Below are 26334 nucleotides of genomic sequence, written 5' to 3' on the forward strand. Positions count from 1 at the left end.
GTCTGAAACCAGGGCTACGGTGTCAAGTTATGGTTTCACTCCAAGGCTGTGGTTTCAAATTAAGGTTTTTAAAAACAGGGATAGAGTTTCAAATTGTGGTTTTGAGCCAGGGTTCGGGCTTTATTTTGAAGGTTCAAATTAGGGCATCAAACCAAAGCTGGAGTTTCAAGCCAAAGTCAGCTGGGAAAGACGCCAGCTCACACGCTAGCCTACAAAAGAACAAATTCATCTGCTGATGATTCTTTTTTTTTTTTATAGAAGAAGTTAGGAAACAAATCACATTTCCCAGAACCTCTCAACTGTATTGACACATATCACGATACATGATATTGATTTGACAATTGATAAGCAGCATCATGATTCTTATCATTTGAGTGTCTGTGTGAGTGAATTGATTCGCTCTGTCGTAAAACCACAACACGCTCCCACACTCTCATTTAGAGAGGAATCCACACTTTGCGCTTTCATTCATTGGTTGCCGCGGATGAATGGAGAGCTTGTTGGCCAATCAGATGCATGTGACCCGTTTATATGGAGGCCGGTGGGACCCAGCCGGGATACGCACACGCCGGTCAAGCATCAAGCATCATGCACAGCAAAGAACAGATCAGGTAAGGGAAAACTGATTTTTTTTTTTTCATGACTGCTTTCTATTGCAACTGTTGTTGTGCGATGCAAACTATTGAAGTTATTAAATATTTAACAGTACAAGCAAGCTGTTCAAATATTAACATTTCAAAGTACGATTTTAAGCCAGTGTTAGGATTTCAAGTTCGGTTTAGGTTTCATTTCAGGGTTAAAGCCAGTGTTAAGGTGTTGCTTCGGGGCAGGTTTTCAAAATAGGATTTGGGGTAAAAACGAGGCTGAGAGTGTCAAATTGTGGTGTCAAGGCAAAGTTAGGGTGTCAAAGAAGTTGGGATTTGTTCATTAGGGGGTTCAAGACAGAATGATGGTGTCAACGGAGGGTTTCAAAAAAGTTAAGATTCTCAAAACGAATTACTGTATTACATTTATTTCAAGCAAGGGTTTAAGGTTTCAAAATAGGTTATCAAGCCAGGCTTAGGGTTTCATGTTAAAATTTCAAGACAGGGCCCAAGTTTTAAATAGAAGTTTAGGCTTTCAAATTATAGTTTGAAAACAGTGGATCACATGGCAACGCCTCTATTTAACGCCGTCGCTCCCGTGACGCTTACCGTGTGACCTGCGCGCACGGCATGGCCCGAAGGAAATGCCACCACTGCCACACGCGGCAAAGAAAAGGACAGGGAGGGGCGGCGGCGGCAGCACACGTTAAATCAATGGCGACGAGAACCATCGCAACAATCGGCGAATGGTAAAGCAATATGGAGGCTTTCAAGTTTCAAGTCAGAGTTGGCGTTTCCAATTCGGGTTTCAAGTTGAGGTTCAGCCTACTTTGGCAAAGTAGCAAGTCCAATGTAGAGATATATGAAGAGTAAAAGTAAAGAATTTGTCAGAAAATTCTATATTTGAGTAAAGTATAGCGACTTGAATATAATATATAATAATATAGATATGTATTATGTTGAACCACTGAATGGACTCGTCCCTCGTGGTTGGTGTCATATCAGCCACGATGAATACCAGAAGTCGGCGGACTGGTTGAAGTCCCAAACCAAACATCGCCCCCAAGTGGCCATCATCTGCGGTTCGGGTTTGGGCGTGCTGGCCGATGCCCTCAAGTGCCAGGATTCCTTCCCCTACGCCGACATCCCGGGTTTCCCGCAGAGCACGGGTAAGCCCGGATCGAAAATTTGGGGTTGTTGTGTTTTGGTGACGGTGCCCCCTTGTGGACTCGCAGTTCAAGGTCACGCCGGCCGTCTTGTTTTCGGGGAGCTGAAGGGGAAAACGTGTGTGTGCATGCAGGGTCGATTCCACATGTATGAAGGACACTCGCTATGTAAGGTAAGACCATACACTCGCCACGAAATACAATAAGCGTTCATGAAGCAGCTTGTTTGTTATATTGATACTTTGCCGAGGATTGGAGCCTGTTTTACTGCCTCGTCCCCGCTCTCGTCCCAAAACAGGAGATTGCTCTTAATACGTTTTGAAGGACAAATGATTAGAAGGCTTTCATTAATAATCGTTTAGATTGTCATGGTACTTTTTTTTTTTTTTAACAATTTTTCCCAATCCAAGATTAAGGTTTCAAAAAAAGGTTTCAAAGTAGTTTCAAGTTTCGGTTAGTGTTTTTGAAACAGGGGTTAGGGTTTCAAATATTGATTTCAAGCCACGGTGAGGGTTTCGTGATAGGATTAGGGTTACAATTGAAGTGCTCGTTTGGGGTTAGCGTTCAGGGTCATGTTCAGGGTTTCAAGCTTGGGGTTCAAATGATACTTCCAATCCTGGAAAATGGTTTCAAGACAGAGTTTAAGTTTCAAATTAGAATTATGTTTTCAAATGAGGGTTTCAAGTTAAAAAAGAAAGCTGAGGTGCAAAATTGACTGAATTGCCGCCAAATGTTTTTCTCCGTCACGCACACTTCAACGTGCAACTGCAAAATGTTTACATAACAAATGTACTTGTGATGCTAATGCGCTAATGCTAACGTGTCATCTGAGTGGATTACACACACGTAAGTGCGTGCGTGTTTGTGTGTGTGTGTGTTTTGGTCACATGCAACATTTTTGCAGACAATTCAATGCAGCTCTTGTTCTCTCCCTGCTTGAAGCCGATTGGCATCCAAGTCGTTCTCATTCCAAAACGATTTGGCTTTTAGGAAATGGTATCATGTGGGTCCAAACTGACGCCATCGTACGTACAGTGTGTATTTTCTAACCCTGTTTAAAATGCATCACAATGCTCTAATACACCTTTTATGTACCATATTTACATCAAACTAAACGGTCTGTGCACCCTTAATATTCCATATTTACTGGTCTATAGGCCTCTAATATCATATCTAGCATATTCAATGGTCTCTTGGTCTGCATACCTTTTTTTGTACCATATTTACAAGCGCCTCCGCTAAAAAAAATACCATATTTTCATCATATTTAGGCCACATTAAATGGTAAATATGATACACAGAATGTACCATATTTACATATTCTGATCATGGTCTACCCACCTATAATGCACCATATGTACGTCACGACACCATATTCATTGGTCTACATATTTAAATCACATTTGTCTGTACACAACTAAGGTACCACTAGATCATGTTTAATGGTCTGTGCGCTAATAATGATCGACCCACATCTGATGCACCATTTTTTTTTTTTTTTTTTTATAAAGCCAATGATGCACCATTTTTGATTTCATCATATTCACCTTTTGCGCCCATCAGACCACATTTCCAGTGCGAGTCTTCAAGCTGCTGGGCGTGGACACCTTGATCGTGACCAACGCCGCCGGCTCACTGGCTGACGGTCTGCGACCCGGCGACATCATGATCATCAAGGACCACATCAACTTCCCTGGCTTGGTGGGTCTGAACCCTCTGAACGGACCCAATGACGACAAGTGAGGCGGAACGTTTGAGCTGCTGGGCCTGATCTCGGTCCCGCTTGTGTTCTGGCTGATGTCTTTGCTCCTTTTTGCAGGTTCGGGCCGCGTTTCCCGGCCATGTCGGGATGCTATGACAAAGGTCTGCGCTCGCTGGCCATGGAGATTGCAAAGCAGATGGGCGTGGCCAACCTCACGCAGGAGGGGGTGTACGCCATGGTGGGGGGGCCCACTTTTGAATCCATCGCCGAGGCCAGGCTGCTGCATCGACTGGGGGTGGACGCTGTCGGTGCGGCACACATTTGGATTTTATATACCATATTTACGCCACATTCAACTCAAATGCACTTTATTACCCCATACTTATTTGTACTATATTTAAATAATAATCATGTGACCTTATTTTTTATTTTTTTTCCAAACATGCATGGTGTCATCTGTTTCCAGGGATGAGTACTGCTCCGGAAGTGGTGATAGCGACCCACTGTGGCTTGAGGGTCTTTGGCCTCTCTCTCATCACTAACAAGGTAAACACACAAACACACAAACACACAAACACACAAACACACAAACACACAACAGAGTGGTGCTTTAATTTTTTTACTCTATTGTGTTTGCGCCAGGTGGTGAAGAGCTACGAGGACCCGGAGAGCGTGGACCACCAGGGCGTTCTGGAGGTGGGCCGGCAGCGCTCGCACACGCTGCAGCAGCTCGTGACCGAACTGGTCGCCAGGATGGAAATCAACAACAACATCATCAGCAGCAGCAGCAGGAATAACACTCTTTGAAAGGAGACAATATTTGCTCTTTTTTTTTTTATACAAAGGTGACATGTTACTGCTAACTTCTTTTCATAATCAACCTCTATGTTATGTTAAGTGAACATGAATATTTATAGAATGTAATGTGGTGCTATATAAGTTGCAAGCTGTATTATTATTCAGCCGTGCATTTAGTATTATTATGGTAAACTTGGTATTGTTTGTTTGATCTTTTTTTTTTGTACATCAAATCCTTCCCTTTCTGATCTGTTTCATAATCTAATTAAAACACACTGCCGAGCCACCTGTGTCACATCTGTAAAAAAAAAATAGTATATAAAGTACACGATTTATACAGCTTGGAAATAACTACTAAAATGTAAGTACACTTTATTTATATAGCACTTTTCAGACAGGACCCATAAAATATACAATAAGTTAAAATATGTACATAGAACACAAATAGAGACATCAACTTTCTTTAAAAATGTCAGTAAATATTACAACAAGCAAATGAATAGACCGCTTGGTTGTTGTTGCTGTTGAGTACGCAGTTGCACACTCCTAACTGGAGGTGGCGCTGCAGTTAGCATGGACATACCTCTTTTTGCGTAAAAGAAGACACAAGCTTGTCCTGGACATTGACTTTTAGGCAAGCTACTAGTTCTCCACGCTATACTCCAAGTTTCTCAGGTATGACAACGAATTGTCACTCTTTATCAACGTCATATATTATATGCATTCGTTATTATGCGTTTGAGATCTTGAACTAAATTTTGGGAACGAAATAATCGCTTGACAGGAATCAGTAAGGGAAAACTCAGTGCAGTTACCGTGGCGACGCAAGCTTTGATGCTAAGCTAATAGCTACATCCATCTGCGGGTCCTTTTTGATGAAATGGCGGAGCTTCATATGATCGGCCAGCTCGTCGGAGCCACCGGTTTTCCCCACAGCAGCCTTTTTTGCAAATGGGGAGTCCACGCGGGGGGAGCGTGGCGCCTCCTCTCGGGCTCCAAGCAGGGCCAGACTCAGGTGGACGACCCCCAGACGGGAGACACGGCGTACTGGAGCCACCCCATTGACGTCCATTACGCCACCAAGGGGCTCCAAGGCTGGCCGAAGCTTCATCTCCAGGTGTGGCATCAGGACTCGTTCGGTCGCTGCCAGCTGCTCGGATACGGCTACTGTCACGTGCCCTCCAGCCCCGGGAACCACCGAATCAGCTGCGCCACCTGGAGGCCGCTCGGCTCGTGGCGGGAGCAGCTGTCGCAGATGTTCGTCGGCGGGGGGCCGCAACTGCGCAGCCCGGACATCATCTACAGCGGAGCGGATCGATACAGGCTGCACACCGAGGCCATGGGGACAGTGCAGCTGGAGCTCGGTGTTATTATGAGACACTTTGACAAATATGGAGTGGACAGCTAACGAAAAAAGAACCTTGGGCTGAATTGTTAGGTTTTTTTTACATTTCTACCTTTTTGTACATTGATACTAAAGTTGTTGTTTTTTTACTTATTTTGTCATTTTAATAAAACCCTTTACGAAGTTGGCTGCTGCTCCCTGAGATCATTGCATATAGAATAAAAATGTAATATACGCACACTTTCACAAGCAATCGTCACCAATGGCTAGAATACAAGTTGGATCAAAAGCAGACACAGTACACACTTTTTAAATGGCTGTAATACTATATTTAAGGAATGTGATTTATGAATGGATTCACTCGCAAAACCTCACCTGGACTTGAACTCTAACGATCTTGACCCTGCCGAACCCAGGCTAGAAACCCTAACTCGAAACCTTAACTCTGACTTAACATCTGAACGGAGGCTCCGGGACCTAACTCGAAACCTGAACTCAGGCGAGAAACCCTCCTCCTCTGCTCATCCATCCCAACTCTCCTTCCTGTCACTGGCCCCTGGCGGTGATGATTAAATAAACAAGTGTGCTTGTTGGTTTAACGCTGCTCGGGGCCTTCATTAGGAACTAATTAACCCTGAAAAGATTCTTTCCCTCCCCGCTGCTTATTCTGCATTCACATTCTGCGGGGCTTCATCCGCATGACAACTCGGAGCAGATTAGCCTAATAGCATTAGCGCGTCCCACTGGATCATTTGTGTTGACCATCATTAACAGTGAGCTCATTTGCTGCTTTTAATTGCGCAGGAGTCGTCTATTGTGTCTGTTAAGCCGTGTCTATTTTTTTATTTTGTAAATTCTCTCCGTTTTTGTTTACTCCCCATTGATTTCATGGGACTCTGGGATATAGTTGATATTGAGCAACTTTTTGTGGTTAAAGGACTTTGACTTGGATCAGTGGCGAGTTTCTGGCATGTGTGCTTTTTTCTCTTCTTCTTTTTCTTTTTAACAAGAATGCGCACTGAGATCTTCTATGACTGTTGTGTTTTGTGCTCTTTGACAAGAAGAAACAGTCAATCAAAATGAAGACTGCTAGCGTTGGTAGCCTGACTAGCGAGCTGCTTGTCACTTGTAATGGCGATAATGAGCATCTTGTTTACGTCTATTTGTGTAATATTGTGATAATAACGAAGATAACGGTGTTTTGTTGTTCCCGTGTGACAATGACAATAAATATTCTGAATCTGAATCTAATGCCGATAAAGTTCTGTGAGAGATCATCGGGTGTGCCACGAAAAAATTCACTTAGTTGTTGTGAAAACTATTTATTTCTGTTCTGATCTATCTATGCCATGCAGTGATGGTTTGTGACTGACAGGGTAATTCAATGCTCTTCCACTAGATGGCAGAAGGTCCATTTGTGTCCCTTTGTTGCTATTCATAAAACTTTGTGTTCAACTCAACAGGCCCATCTTTCACACCGAGTCATTTGAGACTGTTGGTGCTGTGAGATTTTTCGAAATAAAAAATAAAAGTCGCTTAAGTACACAAAACAGTGTTAAAGTGAACTCTGCAACATAACTACTGTACTTTTCATATCATGTCAAACGGAACGAAAGCAGATTAGCATGCCCCCCCCCCCCCCCCCCCCCGTGTCGTCGCGACATTAGTTTGTTGAACTAAGCCTACTAAGAATGTAAATGTGTTGTCTTTCAAACACACACGCGCGCACACACTCGCCAGATTAGCCGGAAACCTTTGGGAATGTCATTCACATGGAAACAAACACGTCTTCATTCTCATTGGTAGACAGCCAGTGTCATTAAATCCTTTCCCTTGCATTTAAACGTGTCGCCGAGGCTTCCTCGCACGTTCCTCACCCTCAAGACGCCAGCAGCTTGTCATTTAGAGAACAATGTGTACTTTTTTTTTTAAAATAAAATTTACAATGACGTCAGAATAGCGTTACCAGTCGTATCGGCGGCACCGCCATGGCCTCAGCTGCGGTTCCTGCAACAGGAAACTTGTCAGTGTTTTCTATCGAGCGTATTTTGGATTTGGAGTGCAAAGGAGCTGAAAGAGGCGTCAAACTCCACCGACCTTGGGACCAGACAGCAGGTGGGTGACCTCTTTCGCACAGATATTCAGGAAACCTGGGATATTTTCACACAGCCCCGGGGCCTTCGGATTTAGTGGTTCGGGGCCATTTAACTTGAGCTGTATTAGCAATGGGACTGTTTCTTTAATCAATCAGATTTCAAATATCTTCTCACAGGGCCTTTTTTTTTTACTATTTGAAAACATTTGTGTAAACAAGGTCTGAGCCAAAATGGTCCCCTAATTCGAATATCTGAAGGTCACCCATGGTCAGAATTAAATTTGAAAATACATATTTTATGGTATTTTTTTTTTTTTTTACTATTTGAAAACATTTGTGTAAACAATGTCTGAGCCAAAATGGTCTCCTAATTGGAACATCTGAAGGTCACCCATGGTCAGAATTAAATTTGAAAATACATATTTTATGGTATTTATCTTTTGGTTTATTACAGTGCAATTTCACATTGCACCAATGCCTTGCATTTCAGTCATTTAAAAAAAAAAAGCATGAGCATGTGGTTTTGCTGTTTGTCTTGCAGATGTGGAATCGGACGAGGAGAACAAAGCTTGCCATCAGCAACATGATCACCATCCCTCCCGGTTGAGCTTTCACAGTCCGACGTGCAGCTGGTACGGCGGACGCCGACCTCGAACTGCCTTCACCGACAGCCAAGTAATCAATGAATCCACAAGTAACCTGGGCGTATTGATCGGGGGATTGTCTAATCATGTGTATGTGTGTGGGGGTTAGGTGAATGTTCTGGAAGCAGTGTTTCAGGTCAACTGTTATCCAGGCATCCAACTAAGGGAACATTTGGCCGGGAGGTTGGTTCTGGATGAGGACCGCATACAGGTTTGGGACCGCACACACATTGACACACAGATTCTTAAAAAAAAAAAAACTTGTTTTTGTTCTTTTATACGGTAGATATGGTTTCAGAACCGTCGGGCCAAACTAAGACGGTCCCTCAGAGAAAGCCGAATGCGAATGGTCCAGTCGGCTGTGGCTCATCTTGGGATGAAGGTCATTGGTCAGCTGGGCAAGGAGGACCGGCAGGCTGAGGTTGAGAAATGACATTTTTCCACAAATCCAGCCATGCAGCAACTCTGTCCATCCGTCCATCTGTCCATCCGTCCATCCGTCAATCCATCTGTCCATGTACAAACCACCATATAACTCTCAATAAACAATAGTAGTCTTTTCCAACTGTTGTGCGATCTGCATGATTAAAATGTTTACACCTGATTATTTTGGAGTATATTTCCCTGCACTGGATCAGTGTGTGTGTGTGTGTACATATGTGAATATTGTGTTTCTGTTGTCTGAATTATACAACATTGAATTTCAAAAAAGTACTAATCTGGTAATTCATAAAAAAATCAATGTAATCACATGTGATTTGCCTGTTTGAAATGAAATTCTGATATTTCACTGACAAAACAAAACAATTGGTGTCATGGTACTTTGACAAACTGTGCTATTATTTGCACTTTAATAAAAGAAAATAATGGTTAAAGTTTCTCAATTCTACCCAGCTCATTTCTCCTCCTTTGTATTTATTTTTTTAAATTTCAGAATCGATTAATATTAATTATGTTTTAAAGTTTTGTATGTTTTGTTTATTACGACACACGGATTAGTTTAATTTAAATATCACCATACACTAGATTTATTTTTTTGATGTTGAAGGGCTGTGGAGAATTGGCTTCACAATACTATGACACAAATTGAGCTTTGAATTGCTTCTATAACAATATGCATGTCCATATTATTCTGAAACGTTTTACTCAATATTTTTCTATGATTCTTGCCATTTACTCTGATCCTTTGATCAATTTGACACATTTTAGGCCCATCTGCGCAATTATTTTTAACAGTTGATCATTGTTGGATTTTAATTGATATGTATTTTTCTTAATTTTATAACATTTTAAAATATGATATATAATTCACGATTCCTTTTAATTTTCTTTAAATCAATTGAACACGTTGGACCGCAGCAAACCTTTTGGGGGCGGGTAGTGGTTAACGCGTCCGTCTCTGATTGGTCCACGCAAACGGACCACGCCCCCTATCCCGGAAGTGAAAGCCCCACCACTTGATGTGTGTGTTCGGGTTTCCAGCGGCGATTGTGTCGGGATCGGTGGCGTGTGGCGCCCGCTGCGGAAAATGGACACGCTCAACAAGCTCAAACAGTTTGACGCCTATCCCAAAACTCTGGAAGATTTCCGGGTGAAGACATGGGGCGGCGCGACCGGTGAGAGAGGCTTCGATGTGTCGGCTAGACAAGCAAGTCAGTCGGTGCCGCTAGCTGGCTCGGCTAACAACAAGGCTAGCCGGTTACGTTTAATCTCCAATGTAGAGCAAATCAACATGTCCGAAGTTTTTGTTATCAACGTCAACCTGTGTCTTAAAACGCCTACACAGTAGAGGTAAAAAAAATAAATGGTAAAGTTTACAGGCGCAGTGAGTAAAAACAGAATAATCCATGTAAAAAAAAAAAAGAAGTGAATCCTAATGGCCGATCGCCGTATATATAATTTAATGTGCATGTAAATATAATGTAATGTGTCCTTACATTTAACGCCGATGTAAACGTTCCTTCCAATTTGAAAGTAGACTTTGATGAACAATTTTGTCTCTTCACAGTGACAATCATCAGTGGCATCATCATGTTAATCCTCTTCATTTCTGAGTTGCAGTACTATCTCACTAAAGAGGTGAGTGTCCATTCTCATGCATCATAATTCGTGAATATAAAAACCGTAAAGATTCTATTAACTCACGAAGAGTGCTGCTCAAACTGCCGTTGTAATTGAAAAAGCTCAGGATTCCTTTGCTGGACCGGTTTTACTGGATTATTTTTCTTTTTACTGTTAGCCAAAATGTACATGGCATAAGGTAATTGCAACATGAGCACAGTTTTAATGATCTATTAAATTATTTTTTTTGCATATACAGCGAAACCTCTGAAGTTGAACAGTAAAACCCATTGGATGTCAAAGCAAGTTTGCTCATATGAAATAATGGAAATTTAAATGATCAGTTTCATGGTTCAAAATGTTGCCATCATAGACTCAACTTTTTATTCGCTACATGTTTGTTAAAGGGGGAAGTCAGGTCAAAATTTTACCTACAATAATAAGATATATTTATATGTACCCTCTACTAGTCTGAACGCAGAATTCTGGTTAATACTGTATTGTGTTTGTTGTGAAGTAAAAGTATAAAATAATCACTGTGATTGGCTGGTGACAAGTCCTGGTCGTTCGTAGCCCACCTTGGCTTCAGCTAACCCGAATAAGTGTAAGAAAGAAAAAAAGATGACGAAGAAATAAGTCGCGGAGCCACATCATTAGGTACACCTGCTCTCTTCCGTTTCCCCGCAGGTGCATCCCGAACTATACGTAGACACGTCGCGAGGAGACAAGCTGAAGATCAACATCGACGTGGTCTTCCCTCACATGCCCTGCGCCTGTAAGTAACGCCCACCGCGGGACCTTTTACGGGTCAACTTCATTTGACCTCTAGTGCATTTTAGGTTCATCCTGAAATGTCACCCAAAAAGTGCAATATGCTAATTATTTGTGAGCGTATTTACGTTATCCGCCATGCTCGGTGATGTCACGACGCTCCGACCTCCCTGTCAGATCTCAGCATCGACGCGATGGACGTGGCCGGCGAGCAGCAACTGGACGTGGAGCACAACCTCTTCAAGCAGCGGCTGGACAAAGACCTCCAAACTGTCACGCAAGGGGCAGAGAAACACGGTCAGCTTGCTCAACGAGACAACAGTTTTCAGGGATGTGATTTTTCCGCTAATTCGCGGAATTCCGCTTTTTTTATCTCCAAAAATAAAATGTTACAATTTTTTAAGTGATAAAAAATCCGATTTCGTCTCTCGACCTGCATTCCATTTTAGTGTTTCCGTAACTGAAATGAAACGGATCTTGCGATTGGCTGAAGTCTCCGTGTTGACCAATAAACGCGCTTGTTATAAAGGCGTAGGCGTACGCCGTTGTTCATTTCTCAGACGTTTTTGCCGGGTGTTTAAAGAAAGATGTCCGTGATCGAACGCAAAGATGCTCCGCGAGTTAAGGAAATTGACAAGATCTTAAAAATCAAGTTTCGATGGGACCGCTTAGAGAAGGATATATCGACAAATGTTGGAAAGAAGACTGTGACGAACTTGTTCAGTGACTTCATTCGGAAGATCGATCGTGCCGGGAAAGCGCTTTGCATTTGGTGCCGTGATACCATTGACTATGGCGGGAGAGGTTTCAAAGCTCTTGAAAGTCACGCAAAGAGCAAAAAAACACGTGAAAGAACTCCAGTCAAGAACAACAAATTATTCCATCGCTGGAAGTTTCGGTGCCCAAACGAAAACTCCAAAACTTTACGGCCTCCGTCCCTTATTGACATCACAATCGGAAGCGGTAATCGAGAGACGTGATCCACCCCAACAACCTGCACCAGTTGCCGATAAGAGTCGTGAATTTTGAGGTCGGTGGTAAACGTTTCAAATGAATCGAAATCAAATTTTCGAAAATATTATAACGTAATAAAAATGGCCATAAATATTTAACATGGTTAATCATTGACACAAACTCAAATGAATGCTGCATGTTTGCACTTTTCAGCTTTCAATATGTTGACTGTCTTGATGTATGCAGTTAGAGATGATCTTAGTCAATATTGTCTTTTTATGATGAGGTATTTTATGTTTTTGTTATGCATTATGTATTAAATTAATTGATTTATTGCATGGTAAATATATATGATGATATTCTCAGTGATCGTTTTTAAAAGCAAAGGCAGTCCAATGTTTTTGAATGTGACTGATTTTGAGTCGACTAAAACTGCAATTTTATATGGGATAGTTCGATATACATTGAAAATTTATGCTGTTGTTTTGTCTATTTCTTTGTCATCTGAGTGCATTGAAAGGACTCAAAAACACGGAAAACCCGTGAGCTCTGGACCGAGCTGAGTGCCCGCGGCCCCCAGACCCCCGGCTAAATTTTCAGATCATTTCACTTCGACGACATGTTGATCACGGTGACGACGGTTTCTGCGCAGAACTCGGAAAAGCTGATGACGGGCAAGTGTTTGACCCCGCCACGCTGGACCCCAACCGGTGCGAGAGCTGCTACGGTGCGGAGACGGAGGAACTCAAGTAAGGAGGGTTTTTATGGAACGCCGGCATTTCAGGAGCTGGCGGGATGAGAAAACAAAAAAATGGCGGCTTGCGCGCAGGTGCTGCAACACCTGCGACGACGTGCGCGAGGCGTACCGGCGTCGAGGCTGGGCCTTCAAGAACGCCGACACCATCGAGCAGTGCAAGCGGGAAGGCTTCACGCAGAAGATGCAGGAGCAGAAGAACGAAGGGTGTCAAGTGTACGGCGTTCTGGAGGTCAACAAGGTAACGGCCTTGCCGCAGCTGCAGTTTTCTACGCGGCGCGCGTACGCTTGCATGCGCAGTCAAATGAGACCGATACAAAAATAGGAAATCTTAAAATTCTTAATGAGTTACTTTAGCTACCTGGTATATGCGTACGTACACACTTGCCCACCCTCGTACCTATGACGAACTTACTTGCGCAACAACCTGCCTATTTGCTTAACTTATGTTACGTCATGAGCTGTAACACTTACCAACCTACTTATTTATGTATCTACTTGTTAACTCACCTTCCTACTTACTTGCTTATCTACTTGCCTATCTACCATCCTACCTACTTATATGTTTATCTATTGCAGACATAACCTATCTACTTACTTATGTATGCATTTGCTTGAAGTGGAATTCAATCGTAAACATTTCTTGACAATAATATGTTATACGTGACCTCACTAGTCTAAACGTGACATTCTGATTCATTTTGTGGAATAAGAGTTATGAAGCAAAATCCAGGGGGCGGCCATTTTGCCCACTTGCTGTCGACTAAAGATGACATCAATGTTGCTCAGGCAACAACGAATCGAAGCTCTGAAGCTGCGCTGTGATTGGTTGTCTCCTTGAGCAACACTGATGTCATCTTCAGTCGACGGCAAGGGGCAAAATGGCCGCCCCCCTGAGACGGATAAAAACGGCTGGATTTTGCTGCTTAACTCGTATTCCACGAACGCAATAATAACCAGAATACCATATTTAGGAGCAGTGGGGCTGCATCGGAACATATTATTGTCAAACCAAATTTTGGGTTGACTTCCCCTTTAACCCTACCTAATTACTTAGCTACTTACTTTTGCGCCTCTCTACCTACCTACTCACCTACAGTACGTACCTATTTACTTACTTGCCTTCCTACCTGCCTTCTTCCACACCTGCTTATTTATGCTCTTACCCACTTATCAGTTCACTTGCTTACCTAAAACGACGGTACTTACTTTTCCTTGTCGTAGTAGCTTATCTGTTGAAATGCTTTATGACCGGTACTTCAGTACTTGTACCTTGTGCAGGTGTACTGAATGTTTTGGTCGGTGGTCAATTTGCCAGTACAGCTAAACAAAGTAATTTCCCCCTACATAAAAAAATTTTTTTTTAAAAACTTGTTTTGTTGTCACTGTTTATTTAAATTCACCCGCCACATCTTTGACTTTCAGGTGGCGGGAAACTTCCACTTTGCTCCGGGGAAAAGTTTCCAGCAGTCGCACGTGCACGGTAAGGACAGACGGACGCCTTCTCTGCTCACAAACGCCGCAGTGACTTTGCAAGGGTTTCTGAACACTGCGTTGTGCGAATGGCCAGCTTTCAATTCTTCTGCCTGCCACGAGACATCGCCGGCATCGATAAATGAATTATTTGGCAAGATTTCTGAGCGAGAAGCTAAAATGCACACAAATTTTTTTTGTTTGTTTTTTGAAGATTCGTTTTGCCTCAGCTCACGACACGCCTGTTCAGAAACTTTTGACTCTTATGCGTCCTCCCTCCAGGTTCTATCATGTACCATAATACAACCTCGATCCGTCCGTCCGTCCATCCATCCATTTTATATAAAGCTTAAGATGGAGTCGAACCACTGTGCTACTCATTCATTCAATTGACACCCCCTTTAAATTTTATTTTTAAAAAACAAACACTTGCTAACAATTACTAAGGATAAAACAAACTGTGATCCCAAAAGAGTCCGGCATTATTTTAAACTTACAACATAAGTTTTATCCTGTGGTATTTTTGGCATTACGAAAAAAGCACAAAAACATGTGAAGGACGGGTTCCACGGAGGGGGGGGGGGGGGAGGTTGGATTAATGAATAATGAACCACAACATTTCACTCTTGGCTCACGTTAGGAAATATTTCCTCTTCTCTCACTATCATCTCATTCAATTTGTGCAGGAAGGTAAGAAAAGCTCAAAGCACTGTGAAGTCAAGCACGTGCCACACAAAAAAAAATTCTGAGTGAACAAAACTCAGCTTTTTATTAGGATTATTCTTTTAAGTGCCGTGAGTTGATAAAATGGTGGCTTTGTCTTTTTTTGTTTTTTCTTTCCTGCACCGAACATTGCTAACACATTTTGTTTGCGACATCTCGGTGCTCTGCAGCGGAGAAAAGAGACGAGATGCACTGAATTTAACATCAGCCTTCATGTTCCCCTTCAAATCTTTGTGTCTGGGGCTGCACGGTCACGCGACAAAGCACAATTTAAGTCAATGTCATTGGAATGTCTTGCTCTTACAATCGACTTGCGCCGTTGCATGCGTTGAGTGAAGTGCAGCCCCGGCGAGCACATGACTTGCGGTGTGTTGTCTTCCCAAAAATCATCATCTGGTGTTTCTTCTCTCTTCTTTCTGCAGTGCACTCTGTGGAAAGTAAGTCATCTTTTCTTTGCAGACTTTTTTTTATTTTTTTTTATTCCATCATAAGATGGCTGTTTAATTTAAAGTGCTGCTACCAATTCTGTCTGATTTATCTATTCATGTTCTTCCCTCTTTTAGCACAGAGTGTCTTAGAAATCTAATTATTATTCACAACATACACAAAAGTATTCAGACAGTCGGAATGCATGGGGGCCTTTTCTGTAAAAAAAAATGCATGTAAATGCTAAAAATGTATTTAAATGAGTTGCGGGGGGGGGGGGGGTGCTTTTGTACCACGCGTAATAATTGACAAAATGCCAACAGTTGTACACATTGGCCCATTAATTTTGCCATGGGAAGTGTATAACTCTGGAATGCTATAATACAGAATATAAAAGATTTTACACAGGCGCATATGTTATATAGTATTTGGTTATGTGTAAAATCGTAGCGGCCTGCTCCACCATTTTTCCTCTTGCTGACCCACTCTCATGAAAAGCAAAGCTAACATCCCCCACTGCATGTGCTGTGCTATTTAAAATGCACCTCACTGCAAAGTTGCATAGATTCAAAGTCCCTCGACTTGAAAATGTTCATACAAGTTACATTTTTACAAAAAACTCAATTTTCAAATGTGATTTGTTTTTTTGTTTGCAGTTCACGACCTGCAGAGCTTTGGCTTAGACAACGTAAGTAACGGATTGTGTTGGGGCCCTTGATAGAATGGTCGGTGTAAAAAAAAAATAAAAAAAATTGCTGACCACGGTTAAGAGCGAAAGTTAAGAGCATTTTTTGTTTTTAACTTAAACAATTGGCACAAGTCTATATTCTTTGAAAAGTCCTTGTTAAAATTGTGCCTTCCTTTGGGTGTAGAAAGGGGAAAAAAAGGAAGGTGCTTAAAGAGAATTTTTTTAGGTGGTACTTTGTGTAAAAAAAAAAAAAAGGGGGGGGGAACAAATGGTTAAAATGAAGCTTCTTGGCCTTAAGATGCCCAAAGCATTATTTATAGCCTGAGCCGGAGCACAAAAACAGTGGATGTATTTCAGCAAATAATGGATAGAATTGAATTGCTTTCCTCATTCCTAAATATTGATAACCTGTGATTTAGATCAACATGACCCATTTGATCAAACACCTGTCGTTCGGGGAGGATTACCCCGGCATCGTGAACCCTCTGGACGGCACGCGGGTGACGGCGCCACAAGGTCAGTTCAGACAGAAGGCAAAAACGATGCCATGTTTAGTTTTTTTTTTTTAATGGAAGCAACAGCATGGCCAAACGGAAAGAAATATGTGGCTGCTATTGCAAAAGTCCCACAAGTGTGGTTGGATTGCACGGAGGAGCTGATTAGTTGTCGTCGTCGTCGTCGTCGTCCTCAGCAACGGATGCCCATCCCGATAGACATGAAGGTGCCGAACGTCCCCCCGCTCTGCATCATGGTCTTGCCCACTCCTCCCATCAGCTCCCGGCCTCGCATGCCGATTCTGCAGACGAGAGAAAATTCAAAAAAGTCAAATATAGCTTACACAAAAATCGGCGATTTCAAGTACAGTACTGTAGCAATCAGGATGCAACAATGCAGACTTTAAAAAAAAAAAATCAGATTTTTATGAGTGAGTTGGGGAAAAAGTTCAAAACTGGCAATTGTGTCAACTAAGAACTTTAATGAACACACCCTTGTCATATTGCCATATACATGAACAAATGACACATTTCATACATAGCTTACTTGTTTTAAAAATGTAGAAAGCTTTGTCATTGTAAGATGCTGATACAAAATTGGGGTGCAACTCCAAAGTTTTTGGTTTGAGAAAAAATTGACAAGACTATATTATGCTGTGCAAATGGCAGTAGGATACAAATAGTTATTGTACTTTAATAAGCGTCAAATGTTTTTAGTTTTTTTATTACTATGAACTGAAAAATATATACATATTTGTATACTACAAAATAATGTGCATTTGTGGTTATGCATTCACACATAAGGCCAAAAGTAGTTATACTTTTTTTTTTTTAGGTACTGCAAATAATGACACATTGAGTCAAACACAGTAAGTGAATTCCAAAGTAGTATAAGGCCAGGTACCTTTTTATTATTATTATTACCTGAGACAGGAAAAAGTACCGAACATGGCCCCAGCGGCCATGCCCACAGCGAAGCCCATCATGAATCCCATCTTGACCCGGTCGAAACAGCTGGGCTGGGCCTGGCCCTGGCCGTAAGGTGCGACAGCCACTGGCATCTGGACCAGCAAGACGGCAAATTAGGAAACGCTTAAACAGTCATTTTACAGCCAATACAACACAGTAGTTAGTTGTACGGTAGTTTCTTCCTAACCAGAAATTCTAGTGAATCTTACTGACCCCCTGCCAATGTAATAGCATTTACGTGCTAACTAAATAGCATTAGCGGGCTAACGACACTTGTGTTGTGGCCTTGAGAGAAAAACACGACACGATTTATTTTTAAAGCTAAAAATAAAATGTTTGTTACCCTGAATTAAATGTTTCTAAAGTTAGCGTCTTTAGTCGCTCCTCTGTTGAAGATTGCAGGCGTACTTGAGCGCAAACAGCGTTTAAATGTCTATGTCAGAGCTCCATAGCCGGATGTAGGAAGGAGAATAAGACAGGAAGTGAGACAACAGGACATTATAAGCGTGAAGAGAACACAGACAGCGACATTGTGTGGCGTGTTTCAGTACTGCAACATTCATCCGCAAACTCTGCCATTCCTTACCTGGTGTCTTGCTTGTAGGGGTGCAATACATTTGCAGTTATTCTATCACCGTTTTTAATCTTTTATTTAACTTTTGTGCACAACACATTTTAATTGAATCATTAATAAGGTTCCTTTTTTATTTTCCAATATTTAAGTACGGTATTTTTTTCAGTGGTACTTTTGACTGCCACTGTACTAGAGAATCGATTTAGTGTGAAAGTAAATGCTTCTACTTTGTGTTTCCTGTCCCACAGCCTCAATGATGTACCAGTATTTTGTCAAAATTGTCCCCACCATTTACATGAAAACTGACGGACAGGTGAGTGAGTGCTACGTTATTCGAATACTCTCCCAACACTTTGAGGCGGAATGCAGATGTTTACTTTTGACTCTTGGGCAGGTTGTAAAAACCAACCAGTTCTCGGTCACCAGGCATGAAAAAGTGGCCAACGGCTTGGTGGGCGACCAGGGCCTGCCCGGGGTCTTTGTTTTATACGAGCTCTCACCCATGATGGTGAAATTTACGGAGAAACACAGGTAGGACAAACACACCTGTTGTAAATAACTTGTCTGCTTTTTGATCTGGCTGATTCCGTTTTTTGATGTTTTTTTTTTTTTTTATGTCGGGATACGAATGCTGCATTCTGCGTTTAACATTGTCAATGTCCTTCAGATCCTTCACTCACTTCCTGACTGGCGTGTGCGCCATCATCGGGGGCGTCTTCTCGGGTGCGCCTCAAATTCCCGTGCATCCACGTGTTGAAATTGGCACGGCATGAATGTTCACGCGTCTTGTTTTTCCCCACCGCAGTTGCCGGCCTCATCGATTCCTTCATCTACCACTCGGCCCGCGTCATTCAGAAGAAGATGGAGCTGGGCAAGGCCTCTTAACAACGGCGCCTCCCGCTGGTCTCGTGTGGCCCCTCGAGCAGGACACACGGACGGACGGACGGATGAGAGGCAGGCCGAGGACCGAGCATCTTTGCGTCGTCCTGTCGGATGGACGGACGGAAAGGCGGAGAAGGATGTTGAACATCAGCCGGGTCCTCTGTCTCCCTTTTTGTCGGTTTCCTACGAGCGCAACGCCTCCGCCTGCTAACTCAATGCCGCCAGGACAGTCAAACTGTCAGTCAAATGAGGACAGGAGGGCGCCCGGCCCACCTGTGGGTTGGCATGGAAACAACAACATGGCCTATGGCTACGCTCCTTCTTCACATCCTTTTGCCAAACTTCCTTCTTGGTCCTTTTATTTGCGTCCGTCCCTTATTTGCCTTGGTTGTGTCCGCTCTCGTGAATGTTGGGTTCCTTCCTTGTTAGTGTACCTTTTTGTTTTTGTCTTTTACAATCGCCTACATCGTTTGTTTACATCCTCGGTGCCTTGTTTGCATTTTGTATGTAGGCCCCCTTTTCTTTAACTTCTTGCACTCTAGGTCCCTTGTTTTTGTCCCAATATCTTCAACCCCTTTTTTATTATGTCCTTTTAAATCAGTTCTTTGGTTGGGACCCTTGAACCCGTCCTTTTGTTTAAGTTCTGTGTGCGTCATTTTGTCCTGCGTTGTTGTTTTTGCAATTCATTGAAAGTCTGTCTTCCCCAATTCGTTAGTAGGTCATGTCAATATATTTTCTCAGCACAGCCTGGCGTGTGTCTTGAGATCACGAACACATTTGTAGATTTTCTTTTGATGGCCTCAAAAGTGTCAGCAAAAGCGTGAAGGAAGAAAAATCAAGGTTGAGTATAACGCGTGTTGATTGTTAATGATTCGGGCAAAGGGCTGCTTCTCAGTTTTTTGGGGGGAGGGGGGGGGTCTTGCTGATTATTGTTTGGAGTTGTCATTGCCCGGTATTTGTCTTCATTTTAGTCAGACAGACAGTCGTACGCGTTTTGTATAGAGGATCCTTCCTACATGTTTTTCTGTGGTCCAATCAGGCACTGAAGGCCTCCAAGAACTTCTCAAGCGGGGACGATGCAGTCGTTGGGGTTACCGTTAACATTCAAATCAGGGGTACGGCGTATCTGTGAATGTGTGAGGGTAAAATGTATTTATATTTTGATTGTCCTCAAAACAGTTTTTTAAAATGACACAATAAACGTGAACGACACCAGCCTCCACTGTGCACTTTAGCTTGAATGCTATTGAACGACTAGCCCTCCGTTTTCTGTATCCTGATTAGGGTTGTTGCTGAACTGCACATTGTCCCACATTGTCTTTGGCACTGCGTTATACTGTAAAATATTTGGAACAAATAATTGTATAAAGTTAGTGCTTTATTGTGTAAATGTTTTAACCTCTGCAAAGCGCTTCGGAATCGCCTTGTGCTTGTAATGCGCTTTGTTTTGATTTGCAGTGACATTCGTTGGCCACAAGATGGTGGTGTTGTCATTCCCGTTTCCTGTTCAAGCGACACACGCTGGGTGAGTAACTTCCCGTCAATGTGACGTCAGCAGATTCCTCCAGGGCTGCTTTCGTACTGGAAATGAGATTACGGTATCTGTCGGTTGTGTGCGTGCGCGCGTGTTTTCTTCTCCTTACATGTCTGCCCAATCAAATTGTTTATGCGGTGTCACGAACATTGACACGAAACAATCAGGTTCGGCCAAAAGAAGATAACTATACACGCTAAAACTAATTCTTATGTAAGAAAGGAGAATGAGGACGTTAAAATGGAAAAGAGGAGCGGTCGATAAGTATGAACACGAGAAGCATGGGATGAAAGGAAGGATACAAGGATGGTATGAAAAGAATGAAGTGAGGTCAAAAGGAAGAAATGAAAGTGAAGGATGGAAGAAAAGATAATGGTAGTAAAGAGAAGGGAAGAAGAAAGAAAGAAGGATGTCTGGAAGGTTTTGAGGTAGGAAGTGCTCTATATTTCAGCAATTTAACATCTGTAACTATGTGAGTATAATTGAAGACACGTTGAGTAAAATAAGCACTGGTTCAAAGCATTGAAAGTTTGCATTCACGTTTTTTTTTTATTATTAAAGAAAAAGTCTCTACTTAAGTATGTTTTCAAACATTTATTTGACTGTCGTTCATGAAGAAAATGAAGTGAGGATGATGAAGACAACACCCAAAACAAAATTGGCTGCGAATGTGCTGTCTGCATGCTACAGTATGTTATTAAGACACTATTGACCTTTCAACCGAGTGGAAGATTGCATAATAAGGGAAGAGGTCTGTGGCGCTTCGATATTTGACACCTGACGTTTGCTTTGGGAACAAACAACAAGAAGTGGGGAGGAAACAACTCTTGTCACCACAATGAGCATCACAGTGTTATTCAGATTTATTATGGCTACATTTGAGCTTTAAGCACGCTTGAACAAAAACAACTTCCTGACAGTTACATTTTTAAAAAAAAAGGCGTTGCAGAGAACCTGACGGCGTGGAGGGATCACTGGTTGCTATGGCTACAAGAAACCCTGAATAGATGCTACCCTACTTTCAAACATGTTGACGTTCCAGAAGGGCCAATTAAATCTTGAATTGAATATAAAGTCGTTCATTTTTTCCAATTGTAGCCTTCCTTCTCCTTTTATTGACTTCACAAGTGTGTCCAAGAACTTTCCTGCAACTCGTCAGACAAAGTCGCTGTCTGGAACGATGCTTTGGACTCAACTAGAATCATGCGGGGACGGGAAACCCTTCCTCTAGAACCTTACACGGGGCCCACAAACCTTTCAGGGACAGAAACCCGACGACTCGCTCAGGTCTCGAAAGCGTTTGACCTCTCCTGGAAGAAGGAAACTTTGGAGATGAGAAACCTTCCCTTCCCTTCTCGTGGGATGAGAAACCTTCCCTTTGGACTCGTACCCCTCTCTGGCCGGGACCTCGCTCGGATGGAGGCATCATGCGCTCCAGCCGAGAAACATTCCGTCTCTCGGGACATGCAACCTTCTCTATCCGGGACAAGAAACCCTCTTGTGACAAGAACCTTCTCTCTGAACGAGTACGTTTCTTACGGGGGATGGAAACCTTTCGAGGGACGAGTACCTAAAAAAAAATTCAGACCTGCAGAAGTATTGCCAACAAAATTGGACCAAACAAGGCAACATTTCAAGACCTGAATGACACGAATGTCCAAAAAGTCCCGTGTCGACCCAAACCGTCCTGGTCTCACCTTCCCTTCTCTCACAAGCGAACCGGCAAGCGGAGGTGCCGCAGCCGCGCTTTGAGCTCCTCCTGCTTGGCTCGCAGTTTGTCCCGCTTGGCCCGCAGCCGGCGGTTTTTCTGCCCGAGGCCGCGGACGCAGTCTCTGGCCTTCTTCAAGATCAGCGCCTTGGAGGCCCGGTCGTTGCGGGACAACTCGGGGACGTGGTCGCGCAGGCGCTCGAAGCAGTTCTTCAGCTCGTTGCGGCGCTGGCGTTCCATCACGTTGTGAGTCCGACGCCGCTCCCCCTCGTCCTCCGTTTCCGGCAGGTGCCGCGACGCCGCGTGCGGGTGAGAATGGCGGCGGGCGTGCTTGCTGGACCAGGACGGCGGCGGGGAAGCGGGAGGAGGCGCGGCGTAGTTGTGCTGCAGCTGGATGTCAACGCAGAGGTGGCGCTGGAGAGCGAGACGCTCGTCCTCGTCCTCGTCCTCGTCGTCCTGCTGCTGCTGCTGCCTGGAGGGGCGGCGGCCAACCGTCACCACGTCGATCTCCTCATCTGCCACGCAACAAAAAGGTAAGGCTTTCATCACACATATGCACGATGGAAAAGTGGGAAGCACAGTACTCGAAAAAACATTTTTATTAGGGTGTCGATTAATTTAAAGTTCCTTTAATGCCACTCGTTTTTTTAATCCGTGATTAATGACCCCTTAATTGGAAAGCCTAAAATGGAGGAATTAGAGCACACACACTTGTGAAGCTGTCAATCACCAGCTAAGACCCGCCCACTGCCTTTAAAGGGATACTTGACTCATTGAGTCATTTTCAGCAGTAAAAAGTTCAGAATTTGTCCAGAATTAATTTGATAACTTCCATTATTTTTCATGAAATATTAATACCTTTAAAAACACATTTTCCACTTGCTGTCACTATTGAATATTTTTAGAAACAATTAATCTAGCGATTATTCAATTGGCTAATCGGATTCATTTAAATTTTGCATTAAACTGTGTTATGAAATCTTTTTTTTTTTTTTGATTACTGTTTATTAAAAAGTGATTGGTGGTTATTTCGTACTTCATATTTGTATAGCGATTAAAAAAAAAAATGGGGGGGGGGTTGATGTTGTACTATGTTACCAGTTCAGTCATTGTTTTCCAAAGTAAAAACAGATGTTTGTAAATGACTTATTTTGATTAAACCCAGATGATAATAAAAAGTATTCTTTCATGAAGGACTACAGAAGTCAGTCAACAATTACTGTTATGCTAAAATCAGAGGATTTGGACAATTAAAAAAAAAAAAGGGGCTCCAAACGATTACTCGGTTATTAAAATAGTTGTCGATTAATGTGATGATCGTTTACTTGTTGATTTAATTTTGCTGTCAACTGAAGATGACATCACCTGTGCCGAGGAAGTAGGTAACGACCAATCACAGCTCACCAGCTTTCTGGGTTTGGTCAGCAAACTGAGCCATGATTGGTCGTTACCAGTTTCCTCAGCACAGGTGATGTCATCTTCAGTTGACAGCAAGTCTCAAAATTAGTTTTTAAAAAGGTATCGGTGTCGTTATCACCTTAATTATAGGCAAAATATTCTCTTCTTCCTGTTGAAAATGGCTCAACGAGTAAAGTATCATTAAAAAAAATTTAAAAAATAAAAAATAAACGATTGTGCCGGAAAGCGCATGTGAGCAATTTGTTCTCACCCGAGTCGCTGGACGAATACGTGGACCCGTCGCCACCGGTAGAGCAGTAGTCGGAGGCGGCCTCGCCCGTTTCTTGGCTCTCCATCGGGTTCTGGCAGTCCAGCATGGAGCCGGCAAGCCCCTCGAAGATGCCGGCGTCCGTGTCGGCCAGCATCTCCTCCAGGCTTTTGTCAGACGCCAGGCACCGCCAAAGGCTCTCCTCCTCCGCGGGGGACCCGGGACGCCCTCGTCCCCCCCCGCCGCCATCGTCGTCATCGTCCGAGTGGAAGAAGGCGCAGTTCCAGTTGAGCTGCATGTCGCCGTCCTCCAGGAGGATATCGGACACAAAGCTCAGCTGGTCACCCTTGGAGAGGCCCGCCTTCATGAGGGGCGAATCTGAGGGCGTGGCCAATGATTGGAGGTCCTTCAAACTTTGGCAGAAGTCGTCATCAAAGTTGGAGAAGACCTGCGGCAGGCACTCCATGCTTCTTTCCGAAATATACATGATCTCCTGCAGGGGTGAGTGACAAAAACAACAGCTTTATGGACTGTTTTTTTTTTTTTAACATAAGCCCCAGACCTTTTTGTTTGTTTGTTTTAATTGTCAGACTCGATATAAAGTGCATACAAAATGCTACTTTGTGGCCACATAAAAGGTCAAATGACTAAATTTTAACTGGAAGCAACATAAAGTTCACTACTGCTTGTTGTGAAGCGAAAAATGTCATTCTGTTTAAAATCTCATAGTCACAAATGCGCATTTTGTGTGCATGTTATCTCTAATTATAATTGTTGTGGCCACTAATTAAACCCCCCCCCCCCCCCCCCCCCCCAATCACCACCATGTCTGGGGCTCAGTAATTTCACACTTAAGTGAGCAAACGCCACACAAGCCCGACAGCACATTTTGCACCCATTGACAAGCAACACACATCGCTTGTCTGCAGGGCGTGGAAGGCATGTCACAATCGCATGGCGCTTGGATGTGGAGCATGCTTGCGATGCACAACAAAGCCACACTGTGTGCTGCAGAGTTCAAGAACGCCCCTGCGCACCGTGGAAACGTGACACGTGGGGCATTTTTTTTTTCTTTTAAATTAGGCTCTTTTTTTAAAGACGACACACAAGCCGTTGTAGACTTAAAGACGTTACACAAACATAGGTGACAAACAATTAGCAGGGGGGGGACGGGGTTCGAGCGCAAGAAGGCGGTGTGTTTAAAGCGTGCGAATTTACTAAATGAGGGTTTTGCAACACGAGTTGAACGCCCTTGCAGCGTGGGAACGGGAGCAACCCGTGCGATTTAAATTTCGTTTTAAACGCAGCACAGCCACGCCGATCTACTGTCGAAAACATTACGCGAACATAATTGGCACGCAATTAAAATATCGTCGCGTGTTTTTTGTGCAATTTAGCAGCATGTAAAATAGGTTACGCACACCTCCGCAATGGCTCAAACGCCATGTGGATGACAAAACTGCGTCCTGCACACAGGTCCGAGAACGTTATATTGTCTATTTAAACAAACACACACATGCCGATCTACTCTCAAACATATGACACGTTCACAGATGCCCCAAAATTACCTGGCAGTGAAGTGTTTTTAAAGTAATTTAGCAGCTAATTTAAAATATGACCAGTTCCAAATGAGGGTTTGCATACGGATAATATTCCTGTCTTGTCATTTAGACAAAAAAAACAAAAGATGAAGACGCGTTCTTACCCGGCACTTTCGAAGGGACTGAGATAGTTGAAGGTTCAACGAATTGTACAAATCCACGCTGGAGAACCGAAGACGACGACGACTTCTTCTTGACACCGGGAAGGAGTCGGCATGGTGCGGAAATCCTTACAAACCAGCTACTACCTCACTCAGTGGGCGTGGCCGAGGGAGTCGCAGTGCTATTTTATCAGCGCGACTCGCCGGTGTCCCTCCGCGACAGACAACCGCGCCAAAATGTCCAAACAGACCACCGAGCGTAAACGTCCTCGCGATGTATAAAGTCAGATACGTCATAAATTGCTCTTGCTGTTTAGTCCTAGCGGGAAAACCGGCGTCGAATGCGTCTGTGTGCAATTTATCGCGCAAATCGAGTCTAGCTCGTCTAATGCGGCGGAGGGATACATATGAGGGGCTGGGATTCCAGGAACTGGATGGCGGTAAAATGAGGATACTGACGCACGTGGACCAAGAGGAGATGCCGGCTGTCATAGAGATAAATAACCACTAGGTGGGGCCTTGACTGTTTTATAGCGTGCAGACCTAGCCGCCATCTTTAACCGGGAGTCCCCTACCATCTCTTCCGTTCACTTGTATTGAGGTACTGTAACTGTTTGGCTC

General features: G+C 43.3%; 5 protein-coding genes and 1 pseudogene across 8 annotated transcripts; 4 read left to right on the top strand and 2 right to left on the bottom strand.

The window, feature by feature from the left end:
* Positions 1-547: 547 nt before the first annotated feature.
* LOC147167696 (purine nucleoside phosphorylase-like) lies at positions 548-4534 on the top strand. The gene is made up of 7 exons (XM_086087048.1): positions 548-611; positions 1590-1753; positions 1820-1923; positions 3314-3489; positions 3570-3760; positions 3919-3998; positions 4095-4534. Exons 1-7 carry the CDS (start codon positions 589-591, stop codon positions 4257-4259), a joined length of 903 nt encoding a protein of 300 aa, XP_085943174.1. The 5' UTR covers positions 548-588; the 3' UTR covers positions 4260-4534.
* A 329-nt stretch (positions 4535-4863) lies between these two features.
* On the top strand, positions 4864-5782 carry LOC147167697 (B9 domain-containing protein 2 pseudogene; annotated as a pseudogene). The gene is made up of 2 exons (XR_015096213.1): positions 4864-4925; positions 5035-5782. The product of XR_015096213.1 is annotated as a B9 domain-containing protein 2 pseudogene (transcript).
* A 108-nt stretch (positions 5783-5890) lies between these two features.
* Positions 5891-9213, top strand: hesx1 (HESX homeobox 1). Of its 2 annotated transcripts, XM_086085999.1 has the most exons (5): positions 5891-6368; positions 7531-7710; positions 8232-8365; positions 8444-8545; positions 8621-9213. In XM_086085999.1, exons 2-5 carry the CDS (start codon positions 7584-7586, stop codon positions 8765-8767), a joined length of 510 nt encoding a protein of 169 aa, XP_085942125.1. In that variant the 5' UTR covers positions 5891-6368; positions 7531-7583; the 3' UTR covers positions 8768-9213. The 2 variants fall into 2 exon arrangements, with proteins under 2 accessions (XP_085942125.1, XP_085942124.1); XM_086085998.1 differs by lacking the exon at positions 5891-6368 and having other exon boundaries at positions 7258-7710.
* Positions 9214-9776: 563 nt separating this feature from the next.
* ergic3 (ERGIC and golgi 3) lies at positions 9777-20320 on the top strand. Of its 2 annotated transcripts, XM_086086208.1 has the most exons (14): positions 9777-9950; positions 10343-10413; positions 11083-11170; positions 11344-11463; positions 12773-12869; positions 12950-13115; positions 14300-14357; positions 15493-15507; positions 16153-16184; positions 16604-16700; positions 18470-18534; positions 18616-18752; positions 18889-18944; positions 19027-20320. In XM_086086208.1, exons 1-14 carry the CDS (start codon positions 9863-9865, stop codon positions 19104-19106), a joined length of 1170 nt encoding a protein of 389 aa, XP_085942334.1. In that variant the 5' UTR covers positions 9777-9862; the 3' UTR covers positions 19107-20320. The 2 variants fall into 2 exon arrangements, with proteins under 2 accessions (XP_085942334.1, XP_085942335.1); XM_086086209.1 differs by lacking the exon at positions 15493-15507.
* Positions 16489-18126, bottom strand: romo1 (reactive oxygen species modulator 1). The gene is made up of 3 exons (XM_086086211.1): positions 17991-18126; positions 17603-17739; positions 16489-16980 (listed from the first exon to the last, which is right to left on the bottom strand). The coding sequence occupies exons 2-3, from the start codon at positions 17737-17739 to the stop codon at positions 16872-16874; spliced, it is 246 nt and encodes an 81-aa protein (XP_085942337.1). The 5' UTR covers positions 17991-18126; the 3' UTR covers positions 16489-16871.
* Positions 20321-21216: 896 nt separating the features above from the next.
* Positions 21217-25900, bottom strand: LOC147167701 (uncharacterized). Its single transcript, XM_086086210.1, has 3 exons — positions 25717-25900; positions 24015-24504; positions 21217-22860 (listed from the first exon to the last, which is right to left on the bottom strand). The coding sequence occupies exons 2-3, from the start codon at positions 24496-24498 to the stop codon at positions 22346-22348; spliced, it is 999 nt and encodes a 332-aa protein (XP_085942336.1). The 5' UTR covers positions 24499-24504; positions 25717-25900; the 3' UTR covers positions 21217-22345.
* Between the last annotated feature and the right edge of the window lie 434 nt (positions 25901-26334).

This window comes from Leptonotus elevatus, chromosome 10 (genome assembly GCF_054856555.1).
Source record: "Leptonotus elevatus isolate MCC_2025b chromosome 10, RoL_Lele_1.0, whole genome shotgun sequence".
NCBI lineage: Eukaryota > Metazoa > Chordata > Actinopteri > Syngnathiformes > Syngnathidae > Leptonotus > Leptonotus elevatus.